The 19970-nt window shown below is 41.8% G+C and overlaps 1 protein-coding gene across 1 annotated transcript; it reads right to left on the minus strand.

Annotated features, from left to right (window-relative positions):
* Positions 1 to 7863: 7863 nt before the first annotated feature.
* LOC123512771 (protein TRC8 homolog) lies at positions 7864 to 18685 on the minus strand. Its single transcript, XM_045269346.1, has 3 exons — positions 18429 to 18685; positions 11539 to 11717; positions 7864 to 10384 (listed from the first exon to the last, which is right to left on the minus strand). Exons 1-3 carry the CDS (start codon positions 18545 to 18547, stop codon positions 8394 to 8396), a joined length of 2289 nt encoding a protein of 762 aa, XP_045125281.1. The 5' UTR covers positions 18548 to 18685; the 3' UTR covers positions 7864 to 8393.
* Between the last annotated feature and the right edge of the window lie 1285 nt (positions 18686 to 19970).

The raw sequence follows: 19970 nt of genomic DNA on the forward strand, positions 1-19970 counted from the left end.
TGCTCCCACAAAAATCCTTGGTCCTGATATCACAACGTCAGGATGCACTCACCCAATTGAAGCTGCCGCCAGTACTAGTATCAGATCGACTTCCACCAGCTACAGTTACAGCAATATGCAACCAAACTACTCAACAACCCAGGATACCGTCTCTTCCTACCCCTGACACCACAATCCCAGTACCCGACATCTTGGGCACCTCCAGTCCCGTTTCTGCACCAGTCACACCCACGCCCGCGGCCCCGCACCCTTTCCACCAATCACTCCGTCCCACACCCCTGCAGTTCCGCCCCGCTCTGCCCTATTTTCTCTGGTTTTGTATGTTTCTAGGTGTTTTCAAGGCTCCGGGTGTAGGAGGGCGTGGAAGAGAAGGATTTGGAAGGGAGAAATGGAATGTGAGAGTGAAGACTGGGGAGGAGGAGTGACTCACCATCGTGTAAAAAAAAAAAAAAAAGCATAAGGGAAGAATATATATATATATATATATATTTTTACTAATTGTTCTGATATCTAAGTTGTTATTAGTAAAGTAAAACAAGTTTCAAGCCGCAATAAAATCTAGTCCCGCTGTAGTTTTGTTTAACGAAAAAATAACAACAGATTCACTATATAAGATTTTTTTTTTTTTTTTAGTAGCATGCTCATGATAATTTTGGTACTTGATGTAACACTTAAAAGATATGGAAAACATGACCCAAGTAATAATATACCATAAAATTTTGTCAAATTATTCGTAACTTCAAATCTTAAAATTTTACCGGTACCAAAATGGAAAACAAATATCTTTATATGACAAGGAATCCGTGTTTTCTTTATTTGGCTGAAAAGCAATTTTTTTTTCTTATTCAGAAAGTGTAATATGATATAGTGTGGCTGTGCTTTTCTTTTGGGCATTATGATGTGTTTTTAGCCCCGTTAGTTTGAAATAAGACAATTTGTTAGACTTCGTTACGTAAACAATAGAGCTGGTAACGTTATTGTATTTTAATTATCATTTAAATTATTTGCTGCGTCTAAAAATGTAGTGCATACTAGTCTGGGCGCCTTTTTTCTTTTCGTGATTTTTAAAATGAATTACGTACGTAAGTATTGGGCCATAGGGGCACCTCAGCCATGCCCCTTCTCCCAGAGCTCAGTCTACCAATGATTGCCTGCATTCCTCTGTGTTTCTAAAACCATGCAGATCGAGAGTGACGCTGAGCCAGAATCAACTACTAAAATAGATAAATAGTCCATCACTGTGTTAAATAAAGCAATGGTTATATCTAGCCTCGTTCAGACCTCCTTGCACCCACCATGAGCTGACCCAAGACACCCAACCACCCAACCCCCGTCCTTCCCCATATCAAGTCACCAACATTTACTTCAATTCTCAGTGTTTCCTGCTGTTGTTTACCTGGAATGCATAAAGAGTAGTGAAAGGAGAAATAAATGAAAAAAGAAAGTTTGTGAGGGAGTATAGTAGTAGTAGTAGCAGCAGCGGCAGGCTCGCCGCCAGCAACAGCATTATTATTATTATCGTGTGTGTGTGTGTGTGTGTGTGTATAATTCACCCCGGTTGCTTGCTGATCCCCCAGCCAGTCTTCCGCATTACGGGGCGAGCTCAGAGCTTATAGACCGATTTTCAAGTAGGACTGAGACCATAACACACTCCTCACACCGGGAAAGCGAGGCCACAGCCCCTCGAGTTACATCCTGTACCTACTTGCTGCTAGGTGAACAGGGGCTACACATCAAGAGGCTGGCCCATTTGCCTCGCCGCTCCCGGGATTCGAATCCGGGCCTCATCGGTTGTGAGCCGAGTGTGATATGTGTGTGTGTGTGTGTGTGTGTGTGTAATTCACTGTTTGATCTGCTGCAGTCTCTGACGAGACAGCCAGACGTTACCCTACGGAACGAGCTCAGAGCTCATTAATTCCGATCATCGGATAGGCCTGAGACCAGGCACACACCACACACCGGGACAACAAGGTCACAACTCCTCGATTTACATCCCGTACCTACTCACTGCTAGGTGAACAGGGGCTACACGTGAAAGGAGACACCCAAATATCTCCACCCGGCCGGGGAATCGAACCCCAGTCCTCTGGCTTGTGAAGCCAGCGCTCTAACCACTGAGCTACCGGGCCATGTGTGTGTGTGTGTATTCACCTAGTTGTATTCACCTAGTTGTAATTTTACAGGGCCTGGGTATCATACTCGTGTGGCCCCGTCTCCATATCTACACACATCCAACTTTCCTTTAAAACTATGCACACTTCTCGCTGACACCACCTCCTCACTCAAACCATTCCACACCTCCACACATCTTTGTGGGAAACTATACTTCTTCACATCCTTCAAGCATATTCCCTTAGCTATCATTTTACTATGCGATCTCGTAGTTCTATTTAAGTTTTCCTCTCTCAACATCATTTGCTCATTATCCACTTCATCCAGTCCGTTCAACAGTTTATAAACCTGTATTAAATCTCCTCTTTCTCTTCTTTGTTCCAAGGTAAGCAAATTCATTTCTTTTAATCTCTCCTCATAGGTCATTTCTGCCAATTCCGGAACCATTTTTGTTGCCATTCTCTGCAATCTCTCCAACTTCCTTATATGCTTCTTTTTATAAGGGGACCAAACCACTCCAGCATATTCCAATCTTGGTCTAATTACCGTACTAATTAATTTCTTCATCATATCTTTATCCATATAATGGAAGGCTAATCCAATATTTCTTATCAAATTATACGTTTCTCCAAACATCTTATCAATATGAGCCTCAAACTGCCCATGGTCTTGTATTATCACTCCCAAATCCTTTTCCTTTTCCACCTTTTTCAACACTACTTCTTCACCCATCTTATATGACCCTCTTGGCCGTCTTCCACTCTTCCCCATCTCCATCACATGACTTTTGCTCAGATTAAATTCCATTTCCCATCTCTTGCTCCACTCTCAAATCTTATCCAGATCTGCCTGTAAAATTTCACAATCTTCTTCACTCTTCACACACCTACACAACTTTGCATCATGTGTGTGTGTGTGTGTGTGTGTGTGTGTGTGTGTGTGTGTGTGTGTGTGTGTGTGTGTGTGTGTGTGCAGCAGCAACAGCAGCAGCAGCAACAGCAGCAGCAGCAACAATAGCAGAAACAGGAATAGGAGCAGCAACAGCAGTGTTATTATCATTAGAGTGTATGTGTGTGTGTGTGTGTGTAGGTCAGGCTGTCCACCATAGGATTACTCTCTCTCTCTCTCTCTCTCTCTGTCATCACTAAAAACATAAAAACACACTTGAAAACCTGTGTCACTAATTATTATATTAGTATTTTTGACAATATACTAGAGTGAATTGGTGTAGAGGTAAATATAATTTTTTTCATGCATATCTTATCTATCTATGAAATCATTTATTTATCTGCCCACCTATCCATCTATATATCTGTCTATATATCTATCTATCCATTCATCTATCTATCAAGTTAAATCAATCAATTTGATTACTTGCTTATATATTTATCTACCTATCTTCACACAAGCTCAATCTACCTATTTTCACACAAGCACAGATCACTCCAATGCCATTGAAGAAGAGGGAATAGTTCTTTGAAAGGCTGTGTTGAGTTGATAGAAGTGGAATTAAGTTTTTGAGGTATTGAATAATATCAATTAAGTTAGCTCTGCTTCAATGAGAAATTTTAGAGATTAGAAGTCAGATGTTTTTGTTGCTTCATTGCGTGATCTGTTCGTTTTCTGAAAAGGTTTGGTCAGACATGGAAAAGCGTAGTTTGGTATCATTAAGATAGGAGTGGATATGACAAAAAGTTTGGTTTAGAAGTTCATTGATGAATAATAGGAAGAGTGAGTGATAAGATAAAATCCTGAAGAACACCACTGTTGATAGATTTAGGAGAAGTGGCTATCTACCACAACAGCAACAGAACATGTCAGAAGGGAAACTTGAGATGAAGTTGCAGAGAAAAATAAGGATGGAAGACTCAGGAGGATAGTTTAAAAATAACAGCTTTGTTCAAGATCTCTGTCAAAAACTTTTGATATGTCTAAGGAAACAGCAAGTTTCACAAAAATTTCTAAGAGAGGATGATGTAGAGACTCAGTAAGGAAAGCCAGATCACCAATAGATTGGCCTTCCTGGAACCTATAATGTCAATCAGATAGAAGATTGTGAAGTGATAGAAATTTGAGAATTGTCCTATTGAGGATAGATTAAAAGAACTTTGGATGGGTAGGAAATTAAAGCAATAGGAGGGTAGATTGAGGGATTGGAAAAACCATGTACTCTTTTGATGATTTTTGTTTTAGTTTCTCTCTTATTAATTTTGGCCTATTACTTTTCATTTTCATGATGTACTTCTTAATTTGCCTCATAATTTGGCAGTATTTTCATTGCTTTTTTAAGAGAAGAGGACAAGATGGATCAAAAGTCTCCATGTTATCAACTCCTCTTCCCTGACTGACTGTATTCAGCCTTTTTCTCATCCCTGCAATGTTGTATCTCTTACTATCTTCTGTCACTTTTCATGGCAACTGCTCTTCAATCCTGCTAACTGTATTCCTCCCCTCCTCGCATGACCTTGCTACACCAGAGTTAATTTCTTCTTTCTCTCCCTTTGATCTGTTTTATCCACCTTTTTAATGCAGGAACTAACCAGTATTCTCAATCATATTCATCCCTTTCTCTGATAAACTCTAACTTCCTGCTTGCTTCTGTATTTCTGCTTCCTATGACATGAACTCTTTCAAGAGGAAGATTTCAAGACACTTATCCTATGGTTTTGACTAATGCTTTCAACCCTATTTGGGGACTGGCACCTCTGTGCATCTCTTTTTTAATTGCATTTTTTGTTGCCCTTAGCCATTACCCATCTTACATTAAAAATTGGGGGCCGCCGTGGTACAGTGGAACCATGCGTGCTTTGGGATCCAAGGGGTCTCCAAGCGCACGGGTTCGAATCCTGTCCACGGTCTGAGTGCAGGTTGGGCTTCCTCACTCAGGGCAACGGTTTCCTAGCGGGTGGGCTTTGAGATAGGAGGTACCCTAAAAAGTATCCCCTTTAGCCCATAAATTCCCGTGAAAAGCCCACTTAGTATAAAAAAAAATGGTATTAAATAAATAAAAAGTACCAAAAAATATAGGAGTGGTAAAGGAGGATGTGAATTAAATGCAAATTTTTTGACATTTAAATCAGTCCTGTAAACATTCAATGGTCTGATGTGTAGAGAAAAGGTTGCTATTTTAGTCTTCAGTGTGTGTGTGTGTGGGTGTGCTGTCATGCAAGTGTGGAGAACTACTGTTTCTATCCTTTCTCTCCAACTCTCAGTGTTCTTATGAGTTTTGAATTTCCTTCACTGTTGTCTGTATCCCATCCCTTTATTGACTTTCATTCAAATCTTCCTTAACACTTTTCAATGCTGGGACACATTTCTATCTTGAGATTTGTATATGATTAGCCCATTTTATTGATACTAGCAGGGGTATAGGGAGGTCAGATCACAGTCTTTACTATTGCAGTTCCCCGCATAAGTTTCTGAAGCTGTATAAAATCACCAAATAGTAACCAGAATGAATACAAAAATGCATCATGGTACTAAAGGGGTTAAATTTATGGATTGTCTTGGCAAACATATTCTCAATAGCTCCTCCATTCAATGTGTGTAGTGTGCTTGTGGCACTTTGAGTGGGATTACCGGCCTCACTTATGGAGAGAAAGATAGCAATTCAGTGGTGAAATAACACATGATGGGAAGGGTATATTTTATTGTTACACTTTGCTCTCTGCACTCATTTACCATCAGTTCAGTTTTGTACACATGCATCCTAATATTTCCTTCCTGTGAGTGGTGAGGCAGCACATGAACTTCAAAGATAGTACATCACCCAAAGCTAAACCTCCAAGTGAGGTGAACACTCCACAGCATAACACTTCATAGTCATTCCTTTCATCATTCATATTTTCATGTCTGAGATGGGAAATTTTGTTCTCAGCTTGTTCTGTCTTGTGTATTGTAAGTAGCTATTGAAGTTATTGTTTGTCTTTCTTCTATAATTTAGGATACAGCTTTAGAAAATGACATTTTTATAAGGAATGGAACAAACTGTACATCTGAAAATTGACATTGGTAGCTGGAGGTGTGGAAGAGAAATGTATATCTCTCTTCTCAAAGTTAGCATTATTAAAAGCCAGCTGAAAAAGAAAAGAAAAACCCACACAAGAAATAATTATGTGTGGTGTGATAATGTAACCAATTGAAGCTCTTGAGGTTGTACACTGTGCAAAGATTTACATGATATATAAATGTGCACACACTCAAATAACTATTAATACTTTAACAATGCTCTTTTTTCAGTATCTCCACAGCCTTGCCTTGCCTGGCTAGTACATGCTAAGCCACACTCACTCCACACTTCCCTCATACACTCCTTCACTCATGCTTTTCCTGATGGCAGCTCTCATTGCCTCTTCAGCATTTTTAACAAGGAACTATTGGGAAAACTCTAAACTGGTATGAGGAAAAAAAAAAAAAAAAAAAAAAAAAAGGCAAAGTATATGGATAACATAGAAAAGTGGTAACCCTCTAGTGAAAAGAAGCCTGACTCTTGTGGACACACACACACACACACACACACACACACACACACACACACACACACACACACACACACACACAGCACACTCGGCTCACAATCGAGAGGGCTGGGTTCAAGTCCCGGGGCGGCGAGGCAAATGGGCAAGCCTCTTAATGTGTTTACCTAGCAGTAAATAGGTACAGGATGTAACTCGAGGGGTTGTGGCCTCGCTTTCCCGGTGTGTGGAGTGTGTTGTGGTCTCAGTCCTACCCAAAGATCGGTCTATGAGCTCTGAGCTCGCTCCATAATGGGGAAGACTGGCTGGGTGACCAGCAGGCGACCGAGGAGGTGAATTACACACACACACACATAATGTAGTGCTTAGAACACTCAACTCACAACCTAAAAGGTTTGGGTTCGAGTACTTAATGTGTCGGAGCAAATGTACGAGCCTCTTAATGTGTAGTCCCTGTTCATCTAGCAGCAAGCAGGTACAGGATGTAACCCGGGCAGTTGTGGCCTCGCTATCCCAGTGTGTTATGTGGTCTCAAATTTGAAGATTGGTCAGTACAAGCTCTGCTGAGCTCTCTCCATAGGGGAAAGCTGGGTAGGTGACCAGATGATTGTAGTGAATTACACACACACACACACACACACACACACACACACACACACACACACACACACACACACCTGGTAGCTCAGTGGTTAGAGTGTTGGCTTCACAAGCTAGAGGACTGGGGTTCGATTCCCCGGCTGGGTGGAGATATTTGGGTGTGTCTCCTTTCACGTGTAGCCCCTGTTCACCTAGCAGTGAGTAGGTACGGGATGTAAATCGAGGAGTTGTGACCTTGTTGTCCCGGTGTGTGGTGTGTGCCTGGTCTCAGGCCTATCTGTAAATCGGAAATAATGAGCTCTGAGTTCGTTCCGTAGAGTAACGTCTGGTTGTCTCGTCAGAGACTGCAGCAGATCAAACAGTGAAACACACACACACACACACACACACACACACACACACACACACACACACACACAGTGTCTTCATCATTCAGGCAATACCAGGTTAGTGTAGTGTCAATAGTGCATGTGGGCCATTGGCACTTTCCAGAGTGGCCTGTAGGAGTTGATGGTACAAAAGTTGTGCATGCATCATTCACACCCTGGCTGGCTGATATTCCCAATCAATAATGGTTGCTACTACCATAGAAAAGTTGTAACTCACTACAAGCCTAAGAGTATCATATATACATACAAATACTTAATACAAAGCTGGTATTAAGTAAACCTCTTTGTACAACTCACAAGCCATACATATATTTATAACAATCACACAATAGAAACATCATTACAGCAAGTCATATTACAATATGAGTCCCTTAATATTTACAAATAAAGGTTTAGTAGTAACCTTATGAAAATTTTAATTTAAAATAAAATAACCCTAAAATTATATCACATGTGTCAAATGAAAACCATTTTTTGGTATAAGGCAGGCAGGCTATGTCTGACTGTCTGACAGTGTGACAGTGTGAGCAGTGCTGCTGCTGCTACACCACCTTCAGTATTTTGCACACACACACACACACACACACACACACACACACACACACACACAAGATCAAGCATACAGTACCAGTCAACACAACATTATCTGCTGCTGCTGCATACAGTGTTTGGTGAACATGCAATGAATTGTGCCTATATAGTACTAGACAAATGTGTCTCTCACTCTCTCTCTCTCTCTCCCCCTCTCTCTCTCAGCAGCAGACTTTAGTCACCCATGGAGAGGGAAAGGAGAGGACAGCCTGGAACTCTTCACTAACTACTGCTGACCTATGTCCTGGTCAATCATGTGGCCTCTACGCAATCTGAGGTTGAACATTCTGTTGTTGTCATGCTGTGTGTCTCCACCTGGCCCCTCTTGGGAGGTTGGGGCTGGGGGGTCCAGTGGTGGGGACTGCAGCACTGCCTCCCCCACCTCCTGGTCCACCACCACTTGTCTGCCAGCCATATTTTCCCCAAGGATGAGATCAATGTCCTGTTGACCCCACACCGGTGGGTTGACCTCCTCTCCCAGCTGGGGCTCGCCCGGGGCCTGTGCCGGTGGTCCGTCAGCCACTATGTTCCCCATGCCCTCCTCCTGACCGCCTTGCTGCTGCTGCTGCTGGTCCTCAGGCACCTCCACCTTGTAGAGTGTCTCATGGCACAGTGGGCAGGAATCCTGCACATAGAGCCACTTGCGCAGGCACACACTGTGAAAGTAGTGGCTGCAGCGGGTGATGCGAGCACTGTGCAGCGCCTGGAAGCAGATGGCACACACGTCATCATGCCGTTGCAGCTGCAATGCCGACGCCTCGGGCAGGGAGTTAATCTTGTTGACGGCAGTGCGGCGCTTCATGAACACCGTCCAGCCATTGCGCGCTTCACACCAAATGTTGAAATAGGCGTGGATGCACATCATGAAGGCGCGGATGGACCCGCCAGACTCAAACAGGTAGATCCACGCACCATTGAAGAACAGCAGGATGCCGAACACAAACTCCACGCTGTTTCCAAAGGCGCGGATGTAGTAGACGTAGTCGTCCAGCCGCTCCCAGAAGGCGGCACGGTAGGCATCCACCAGGAACAATGCGTAGATCAGCACAGACACCAGCGTCTTGACCACCACCTGCACAGAGAAGGCAGAGACGGCCAGCAGCCAGGTGGACAGCGGGTAGCAGGACCACAGCAGGTAGAGCAGGGCGGCTGGCAGCAGCACCAGCAAGCAGCACACCAGCAGGGCCCGGGCATGGCGGTACAGTGCAGGATTGCGGGAGGCGCTGAGGGACATGAGCACCGGGTTCACCATGTTGTGGATGAAGTGCAACATGGCGGTGAACAGGAGGCAGAAGTTGCGGCACAGCCTAACAAAGCGTTTCTCACCCTCCATGACGGTGAGGCCGCTCTGCTCCGCCAGGATGAAGAACAGGATGGCGCACACCGTTCCCATACTGCGGTCATCATCCTCCGACGTCAACAGCACCATCTGGAAGGCCACACTCACGTAATGGCTGGCGTATGACACCACACTGGTCATGCCCAGCAGTGCCACGGCTGTCTCACAGCCCTGCGTCATGACTGCCTTGAAGATGACGTACAGTGCTGCCGCGTCCAGCTCCCACAGGGACTGTCGCTCTCCCCGGGCGTGCATGAAGTCCCCCAGCAGCACAGTCACATGGTTGGAGGTGCGCACCAGCCAGAAGGTGCGCAGCACATTGGGCACATTGAGCCGGACCCACTCACTCTCCAGCAGCGAGTGCAGGCCGAACTCCCTCATGACGGTGCGGGCGTACTGGTAGCCGCCTGCTACCACCCGGCAACCGGCCGCTGCCCTGTATGCCACTCCGTACTTGACGGTAGCCAGCGGCAGCAGTGCAGCAAACAGTGGCACGGCGGAGAGGACAGCGTCGGGGAGTGGCAGCAACAGGGAGAAGCTCGGGGTGAGGAAGGAAAGGATGAGGAGGCGGTACAGCAGCGGATGTGTTGGCCCTGAGTGCAGCAAGGTGAACAGGTATCCCAAGCCACCCTGACACAGGTAATTGGCACCCAAGGTGGTGATGGTGGTGCCACTGCCCTGGATGGCTGTGGTGTTGAGGGACAGCAGGCTGTACAGCAGGGGAGGATTATCGCAGTGTGGGGGGGAGGCCAGGTACAACAGGGTGGCCACATTGAGCTGGTATCCAACAACCACCACCACCACACTGCCCACCACCAAATACACCTGCACCAGCCGCTGGGAGCTCAGCAGGAACACCACTGTTGCTAGTAAGTATACTGCAAAGCAAGGCAAGCCATCGTGAGTAACACCACGCCAGGATAACTAAAGCAACTGTAGTATTTCAAAATGTTTAGAAAGTGTTGTTGAAAAATTCCAGTAATTTAAAGAGAAAGACCAGATAGATATATACCAATTTGCCTATAAAAAATATATGTACGTGGAAGATGCTACACTATCTGTTTATAAAATCATATACTTAAATTTTTGGAAAATGTTAACAATAAATTCAGTAATCACTTTGCTACGGTATTGTTTGTTGATCTTCATATGCTTTGAACACTATGCATATTCATATACTAATACAAAAACTCCTAGGTCTTAACATGAGTCCATCACTTGTTAGGAAGAGTGCAATTCATAAAACTTCAAGTACAAATCTATGACTTCATGGTGACAACTAAAGGCACACCTCAGAGTTAAGTATTGTCACTTCTATTGTTTTTCTCTATATAGCGATGATTGCAAAAATACAAATGACTGTAATAAGAAATGTAAATATGCAAGTGACACTGCCATAGTTTCTCTCGGTGTAAATAATGACATTAGTTATGGACAAGAAGTTAACAGTTGCAGCACATGATGGTGTAAAGAAAATTTTTCAGAACTTATTGTTAACACAACTATGGAAATGATCATTGATTTTAGTAAAATTCCCATACAACATAAACCTTTGGTAATTAATGATGGAACTGTTGAAATAGTAGAGGAATACAAATATTTAGGAACAATTATAGATAGTACACTTAATTTTTCCTCTCGTATAGATAATTCATACAATGGACCCCTGGACCTCAAATTCCTCAGACTTCATTAGGATTTCAACAAAAAAAATCAATAAATTATATCATCAGAAGTCAACTAAAGCTCCAATTACTTCCATTGGAGCCTGATGAATCAATTAAACACGGATGATAACTAAATATATGAATAAATATACCTGAACTGCACACAGCAAGAACTGACATTATGCAGCTTAGAAGTGAAAGTAAATAATTAATGTACTTGCTTGACTTACTAGTTACTATTTAATACAAACATCAGTATTCTAGCAAATGTGTGAGTGACAATGGATGGTTTACCCTCTCGTATCTTACAAACACAGCATATGACAAAGATATGACATACAGGCAGAATTTGTAGCATGACTGACCTAATATAAACATGAGTATTTTGGCAAGTGTGAGAGCAATAGTAGAGAACATTGGGTAGTCTTCGAGCTCCACTGTGGTGTCATTGTCAGCTGGCCAGTGCTTCAGTTCCTCGCTCTGCAGGTGTCCGAACCCTTCATCATTGAGGAATGGGTTTTCATCAACAAAGAAGCTTGAATATCTGCCGAAAGAAGGGAATGTCTTGATATTCTATTTGTAATTTGTTTATTTATTCATCTTATTCTTTTCCCAGTCTACTATTTTTGTATCATTGAAAAAAAAAAAAAAAAAAAAGGAAAAACAGGAGACTTATGCATGGTACCAACCTCTGAGTCAAGTGAAATGGACAAAAGAGAAGCGAAGTAACATCACTAGGTAGTAATTGACAATATTACTATGCAATCATTGTTATTCATACACTGTAGAAAAAGAAGAAAAAAAGAAACCCAAAAGGAAAAGCCTAGAGTAAAATGATTATCAGTCAGTGAGTCAGTTTCACTTTTCCAGACTCATCTATGCCATGAGTCATACAACACCAGCCAGCCAGCCGGCCATCCATCTATCCACCAATCCAGCCAGCCAACTCCACACTGCTATACTTTTGTGAGAAAAGCTGTACTTCTTGATGTCTCTTCTGCAATCAGTCATTTTCAGTTTCATTCCATGCTTTCTGGTACTCCTCACATCATGGTCTCATAGGATCATCACTATCAAACCTCTCTATCCTAATACCCTATATAGTGGTATCAAATCACCTCTTTGCCTCTTTTCCTCTAGTGTAGTTAATCCCAAACTCTTTAACGTCTCTTCATAACTGTATTCTCTTAAGTTTGTGAGGTTTTTTGTTGCAGCTTTCTCAATTCTTTCTGGCTTCCTGATTTATTCATTTATTTTCCTTTTTTTTTTTTTTTTTTTTTTTTTTTTTAGCTTTGATGACCACAGTAATGCTGCATACTCCAATTGCGGACATATTGTTGTAATCATTTTTTTTATGTGTGTGTAAATGAAGGTGTGGTACTGCAGACAACTTCCTATAATGTTTTTTCTTATTTCATTGTGACCAACATTTCTTTTTTCATTAATATTTTTTCCCTTAGATTTTCTCTCTCTCTCTCTCTCTCTCTCTCTCTCTCTCTCTCTCTCTCTCTCTCTCTCTCTCTCTCTCTCTCTCTACAATATCTAATTAATATATACATGTTTTCACTTGACTATTAGATTATACAATTAAAATGAGACTTACTCGGAGGACAAAAGCTTGACTACAAAATTCCAAAAGTGGTTATACCTTGTTCACAATTTCATCCATAAACACACACACAAACACACACACACACACACATATACAATGTAGTGGTTAGCACGCTCGACTCACAATCGAGAGGGCCAGGTTCGAGTCCTGGTGAGCGGCGAGGCAAATGGGCAAGCCTCTTAATATGTAGCCCCTGTTCACCTAGCAGTAAATAGGTACAGGATGTAACTCGAGAGGTTGTGGCCTCACTTTCCCGGTGTGAGTTGGTGTGGTCTCAGTCCTACCCGAAGATTGGTCTATGAGCTCTGAGCTCGCTCCGTAATGGGAAGACTGGCTGGGTGACCAGCAGACAACCGAGGTGAATTACACACATGCATTTACTTCACAACTTTCATATCCACACATCTCATTTACAGACACTTTTTGTCATCCCAACCCATCATAGCCCTATGAGAGACACAAGACAAAACAAGACAAGATAACTTTCACAGGACACAATTCATATCTTAAACATACTAACTTAACTTCACACAGCGTAGCTGCGGTGGCGAGTGGACGTGTTGTGTGTGCGTTCCGTTTTTGGCTGTTGTTTTTATAGTTAGCGAGTGGTGTTTGTGCTTGGTGTCTGTGTGTGGTGCTTTTGAGTGTTAGTGAAGTGAAAGTGTGTACTGCAAGTGTTAGATTAGAGTGAAATAGTGGTTAGAATCAGTGTTTGTGAGCTAAAAATATTTTGGTAGAGCGAGGAGACTAGGCTTGTAACCGTCAAGTTGACCTTGAAAGAGGATTAGTTGACCTCACTTAGGCCCCCCACCACCGCGGTTCCCCCCCCCCGTCACCAAGTATTTTTATTTGTTTGTGAGTTAACAGATTGTAAATTAGTATGGCGGTAGCTACTGAGGTATATCAGAGTGTGATTGAGTGCGTGAAAGAGAGTGTTGAGGTGGGATTGGGAGAGTTTGTTGTGTGTGAGATGTGTGGGCATGACAGGAAGGTCGTTGACTTTTCTGAGTGTATGGTGTGTAGGCTCAAGAGCGAGAATTTAGTTCTTTCTCTTGAGCACCGAGAATTGCGAGAGGAAATCAGAAAGCTAAGTGAGGGGAAAAGTGCGAACGAAGTTCTCATCTTTGAGTTGAAGGAGGAGGTTAAGAGGCTTGGGGAGGCAGTGGAAAAAATTAGGCAGGAGATCAGTGTTAGGCCGAAGGTTGGACCTTCTGAGGGCGACAGGGTGGCTTGGCCCTCTGTCGGGAAGAGCAGAGTGGGGAAGAGGGAGCAGGCGAGCCAGACTGGGAAAGATAGTAGTCAGGATGGGCAGAGATGGCAGGTTGCGAGGGAAGGAAAGCGGAGGCAGTTAGGGAGGATAGGACTAAACCTGTTGAGTGTGAAAATAGGTTCGGTTTGTTGGAGGGGAGGGGAGAGTGAGAGTGGAGTGAATGAAGTGGTTGTGGTGAGTGAAAGGAGAAAGAAGGGGTAGAGGAGAGGAGGAGGAGGTTGTGCCTAGCACACCTCAGGTGTGTGTGGTGGGTGACTCTCAGGTTAGGTATTTAGATAGCACTTTCTGTGGGAAAGACAGGGATAGGAGGACGAACGTGTGTATGCCTGGTGCAGGTGTGAAGGCAGTGAGTGAGGAGGTGCAGAAGAGGGTTGGGGGATGGAGAGGAGGGTGTAGTAGTTTTGCACGTAGGTGGGAACGATGTCAGAGCAGGTGGGTCGGAGGAGTTAGTGGCAAGATTTCGGGAAATGTTAGGCAAGATAAGGGAGAGTGGTAGGAGGTGTGTAGTGTCAGGAATCTTGCCTCGTGTGTATGTTAGCAGGAATGGTTGTCTAGAGCCATTGGTGTGAATGATCGGGTAAAAGGGATGTGTAAGGATGTGGGTGTCAGCTTTGTGGATGTATGGGATAGGTTCTATGGGCGAAGGGATTTGTATGCTAGGGATGGTGTGCATCTGAGTAGGAAGGGTGTGGATGTGCTGAGTGGATGTCTGGAGGGGAGTTGGGATGGAGTGTAGGGGGTGAGGTAGCAAATGCATTCCAGAAGAAAGATGCTAGACATAAATTAGATAGGATAAACAGAGATAGTGAAAAGATTAGGAAAGATTTCCAGGTGCAAATAGGAGAGAATAAGATTAGGATTCCAAATAAGGAGACAGCATCTAGGAAGGTAGCAGGACTTAAATGTTTTTATGTAAATGCCAGGAGTCTTAGGAACAAGAAGGACGAGTTATCTAGTTATATAGTTGAGGAGGACTTAGATGTTGTATGTGTCACAGAGGCATGGGTAAATGAGGAAAAGTTTAGGAAAATAGGAAAGAATATGAAGTAGATGGATACATTATGTATTTACACCAGAGAATTGGTAGGATAGGTGGAGGAGTAGTTATTTATGTAAAAAAATCCTTCATTTCCAGTCAGGTTAATGGTATTAAGGTAGATAACAGAGTAGAGTCCTTATGGCTGGATGTTAGAGTAAACAAAAGTAAGGTTATTAGAGTAGGAGCTTTTTATAGACCACCTAACCAGTCAGCAGATGTAGACAACCTTATGGTAGATGAGATAAATAGGGGGTGTACTAGTCAGACAATTATCTTAGGGATTTTAATCTTAAGTCAGTAAACTGGGAGAGGATGGTAGGAGATGCTAGTGAAAATAAGTTTATGGAAAGTTTTCAGGATAACTATTTAGTGCAGATGGTAGATAAACCTACTAGGGGGAGGAAGGTTTTAGACATAGTACTAACAAATATTGAGCATTGTTTAAAGGAAGTTGAGGTAGGAGAGACTTTAGCAAACAGTGACCATCATATAATTAGATTTATCATTAATTCCAGTAGGGATAATATAGTGAATAAGACTAGAGTCCCAAACTATCAGAAAGGCAATTATGGTAGGTTACGTCAGTTATTAGGAGAGGTAAACTGGGAAGATAGTTTTGGAAATAAAACTGCACAGGAGATGTGGGATATTTTTAAGGTTGTAGTAAAGGGTATAGTGATGCAGTGTATCCCTTACAAAGATATAAGGCAGAGAAACAGGAAGCCATTATGGTGGACTCATGAGATAGGTAGCCAGATCAGAGAGAAGAAGAGGGCATATAGAGAGTTGCAGAAAAGTGGGAAGATGTAGATTTGATTAGGTACAGACAGGTCAGGGATGATTTGAGTAAGGTTATAAAAAAAGTAAAAGGCAGGCAGAGATAAAACTAGCTAGAGCTGGGAGTAAAGATCCCAAAAATTATATAGTTATTACAAGGTCAGTGATAAAAGAAATAAGGATAGGATTGGACCACTCAGAAAAGATGGTGTAGTAGTGGATCAAAATGAAGACATAGTAGAATTATTGAATGAACAATTTTCTTCAGTATTTACTAGGAAAGAATAGGAAATCCTGTTACAAACAGTGCGACGAGTAGTTTAAGAGCTTTAGAAAATATTGATATAAAACCGGGAATTATTAGGAAATTTATTCTTGAACTAGACGATAGGAAAGCTAGTGGTCCTGATGAGCTACATGCCAGAGTACTTAGGGAGGGTGTAGACAGTATTTCTGAAGCACTTAAGTTAATCTTTGAAAGATCACTTAGGTTTGCTGAGATACCTCAGGACTGGAAGTTAGCTAATGTTACTCCAATATTTAAAAAAAGGTAGGAAGGATGATGCGAATAATTATAGACCGATCAGTTTAACTAGTATAGTATGTAAGATACTAGAGAAAATCATTAAGGGTAGTATTTGGGAGCATTTAAATGAGAATAGATTAATTAGAGATACCCAACATGGCTTTAGATCAGGGAGGTCCTGTCTTACAAATTTGCTCGATATCTTAGAATATATTACCAAGGAGTTAGATGATGGAAATAGCATAGATGTTATATATCTAGATTTTAGCAAGGCGTTTGATAAGGTACCGCATAGGAGGCTAGTGTACAAATTGAGACTACATGGGATAGGGGGTAGGTTAGTTGATTGGATTAGTGAATGGCTTTCTGATAGGAAACAGAGAGTAGTATTAAATGGGGCAATGTCTGAGTGGAAGGAAGTGGTTAGTGGGTACCCCAAGGATCAGTGCTAGGACCTCTTCTTTTCTTGGTGTACATTAACGATTTAGATATAGGAATTAGTAGCAAAGTATCAAAGTTTGCAGATGATACTAAGATAGCATGTGCAGTACAGGGTGAAAAGGACAATTACAGAATACAACGAGACCTGGACAGGCTGATAGCATGGGCAGACAGGTGGCAGATGGAGTTTAATTCTAAAAGTGTCAGGTTATGCATTTAGGTAAAGACAACACAAACTTTAACTATGAGATGGAGGGATGTTGGCTAGAGGCAGTAGAGGAAGGAAAGGATTTAGGAGTAGTGATAGACAGGACTATGAAATTTTCAAAGCAATGTTTAGAAGCAAGAAATAGGGCAAATAGGATCCTGGGTTTTATAAATAGAAATGTTAGTTATAAAAGTAAGGAAGTGGTGCGTAGCTTATATAATTCCTATGTTAGGCCCCATTTAGAGTATTGCATACAGGCCTGGTCACCCCATTATAGGCAGGATATCAACATGTTAGAAGCAGTTCAGAGAAGAGCAACTAGGATGATACCAGCATTAAAGCGCCTGGAGTATAGAGATAGATTAAAGGAATTAAACATGTTTTCATTTGAGAGGAGATGTATAAGAGGGATATGATAGAGTTATTTAAAATGTTCTCAGATACAAACTACATAGATGTGAGATCTTTCTTTACCTTAGAGGAGGGAAATAGGACTAGAAATCATGGCAGGAAGATTAGAAAGCAAGGCTGCAGGTTAGATATAAGAAAATATTTCTTTAGTCATAGGGTGGTAGACTTCTGGAATGCATTGCCAGAGACGGTTGTAAATAGCACTAGTTTGACAATGTTTAAAAACAGATTAGATAAGCACTTAAATTTATTAGATTTATAATTATGTATAGCACTGCATGATAGTTTTTATAAGAAATTTACTATAGTTAAACAAGACATGATCCCCATGTATGGGGATCACAGATTGTAGAGGATTTCGCTGCAGGACTTAGCCCTGTTAATGGGCCAAATATTTAGAATTAGTATATAATGTATTGTGTACTTGTAAGTGTATCTTTAAGTACTGATGACGAGGTCGCTGTGCGACTGATACAGGATAACCTAGATGGGCCCTGGTGGCCCTTTGTTATCCTATTATTTATGTTATGTTATAATTCAACACACACACCCTATTCACCCATGCACACAGAAATATACAAGAGAGAGAGAACCAAAGCACAATTTTCCTCAGAAAACAAGAACAAAACCCCCAAAATTCACTTCTATACACACACCCACACAAATAACGAAAAAAGAACTTTATAATCATTAGTTTGACAATATTTTCATACACTATACTCTGGCAAGCATTAGACATATTTAGACATTAATACTTATACTCTCAATTATAAAGGCCACGTAGAACACCACTAGTTGGAAGAATAGGGTCTGAATACTGTGATGAAAAATAAAGAATTGAAAATAATCCATGCACACACATGCTACACAAACATAACCTCACAGAAAGTCACTCTGAGGTGCCCCTAGCCACCTAAGCACTCAGGAGCCTGGGGGAAGGCCACCTGACGGGACCGGGGCGCAAAACTTACCTGGCGTGTATATTGTTAGAGAACCCGAAGCAAGATTTTAATATTTCATCCATTACGAAGAGCGGCGGTACCCTGAGAGCCGTGTCCAGTATGCTGAGGGCTTGTGCTGGGAGATTCATGGCTGATGGGGTGTTCAGGGGCCTTAGGGATCACCAGGGAAGGCCAGGGATAGGTCAGTAAGGTAAAGAAGGAGGGTGGGAACAGGCCACCTGGAGTTCCTTGTTTGTTTACACCTTGAAGTGATGACGTAACCGTGATGTCATAGCTCTCTAGTTCTTCTCAAGGTTTTATATACATGTTCCTGGGAAATATTTCTAACTGTGTGTGCTTGTATATGTGAGTGACTCCATGGGTGTTCTTAATTAATCTCGAAGTCTAAGGTGTGTTTAGTATGTTTTGGGATTTCATGGCTTGTTTTAAAGGGTCAAGTTCTTTTTCTTCTTCTTGATATGGCTTTATATACGTGTTTCTAGTGTATGTTAATAATTCACTCTTTGGTAACGAATATATAGCTCTTTTGAGTTTCTTTACTTCACCTGAGTCAGTCTGAGATGTGTATTATGGAACGCTTTGCTCTGTGTGCTTTCATAGGCCATGATTAATTGTTGATTGACTACACAGGTTTTCATTATCGATATAGTGTTGATTTATTCTTTGAACTTTTATAATGAAAAGCACCCTGAAGATCTCTATACCTGCCACCTGCACCGTATATTTAAAGATTACCATATCTCGACTTGAGGGGACTTATACAAAGCTGTTAAGGGTTTGGAGATCTTTATTTATTTACTTATTTATTTTTACGATTCCAGCGATATTTGACAAGGAATCCATTTTACACGGTGAACGATTGAAATATCAAAAACATATATAAGATCTTCACGTTCCTCTGTATATTATTTTCTCATATTGTTCGTTGCAAATCCATGACATCTATTAATTGTAGTTATGATATCAAAGGTAAAGTTATTGAAATCGTATGCATTGTTTGAAGATAGTGCGAGATGGGTGTTTGTGGTATATTCTCTCTCTCTAACATGTGGTGACTTTTGCATAGTGTCAAATCCCCCTAAAGAATATCCCACAGGTACACAATGACAAAATAAATAAGGTATTATGACCGGTCAGCGAAAAACAGCCAAGCATCCGCGGCCGGAAAGGACTTGAGAATGACTCGCCAAGCATAAAAATAATTAATCACATTTCTCTCCCTTTTTAGCTCTCCTGGATGGCTGAGAGTGAGGTTATAGAATAGATACATATTATAGAGTCTGTAGAAGTACTGTCCGGCTTGTGTATGTGTGTTATTAGAGTGTACGTGAATCTGTTTCTCTACGATTACGCTTGCGCGGACTGCAACGAGAGTGCAAATATGGATATTTTTCATGATTTTTACAATAACTACGTAGATGTAGGCAAACTAAAAGACAGAAGCAGATAGTTAGATAAATTTTCTAGTAGAAGTAGGAGTCATGAGTAAAAAAATAAACAAAAAAATTACATATTTTCCGTGTTACCAGAATTCTCCATGATGGTCTGCCA

This window comes from Portunus trituberculatus, chromosome 34 (genome assembly GCF_017591435.1).
Source record: "Portunus trituberculatus isolate SZX2019 chromosome 34, ASM1759143v1, whole genome shotgun sequence".
Classification (NCBI taxonomy): Eukaryota; Metazoa; Arthropoda; class Malacostraca; order Decapoda; family Portunidae; genus Portunus; species Portunus trituberculatus.

Bases quoted from the DNA above. Each gene is read 5' to 3' on its own strand.
- LOC123512771 (XM_045269346.1), bottom strand. From the start codon at position 18,547: ATGAATCTCCCAGCACAAGCCCTCAGCATACTGGACACGGCTCTCAGG. The intron at 11,718-18,428 runs GTAAGTTTTGCG...TTCTTTCGGCAG, and splicing joins TCTAACAATATACACGCCAG to ATATTCAAGCTTCTTTGTTG. The intron at 10,385-11,538 runs GTCAGTCATGCT...CTTGCTTTGCAG, and splicing joins AATACTCATGTTTATATTAG to TATACTTACTAGCAACAGTG.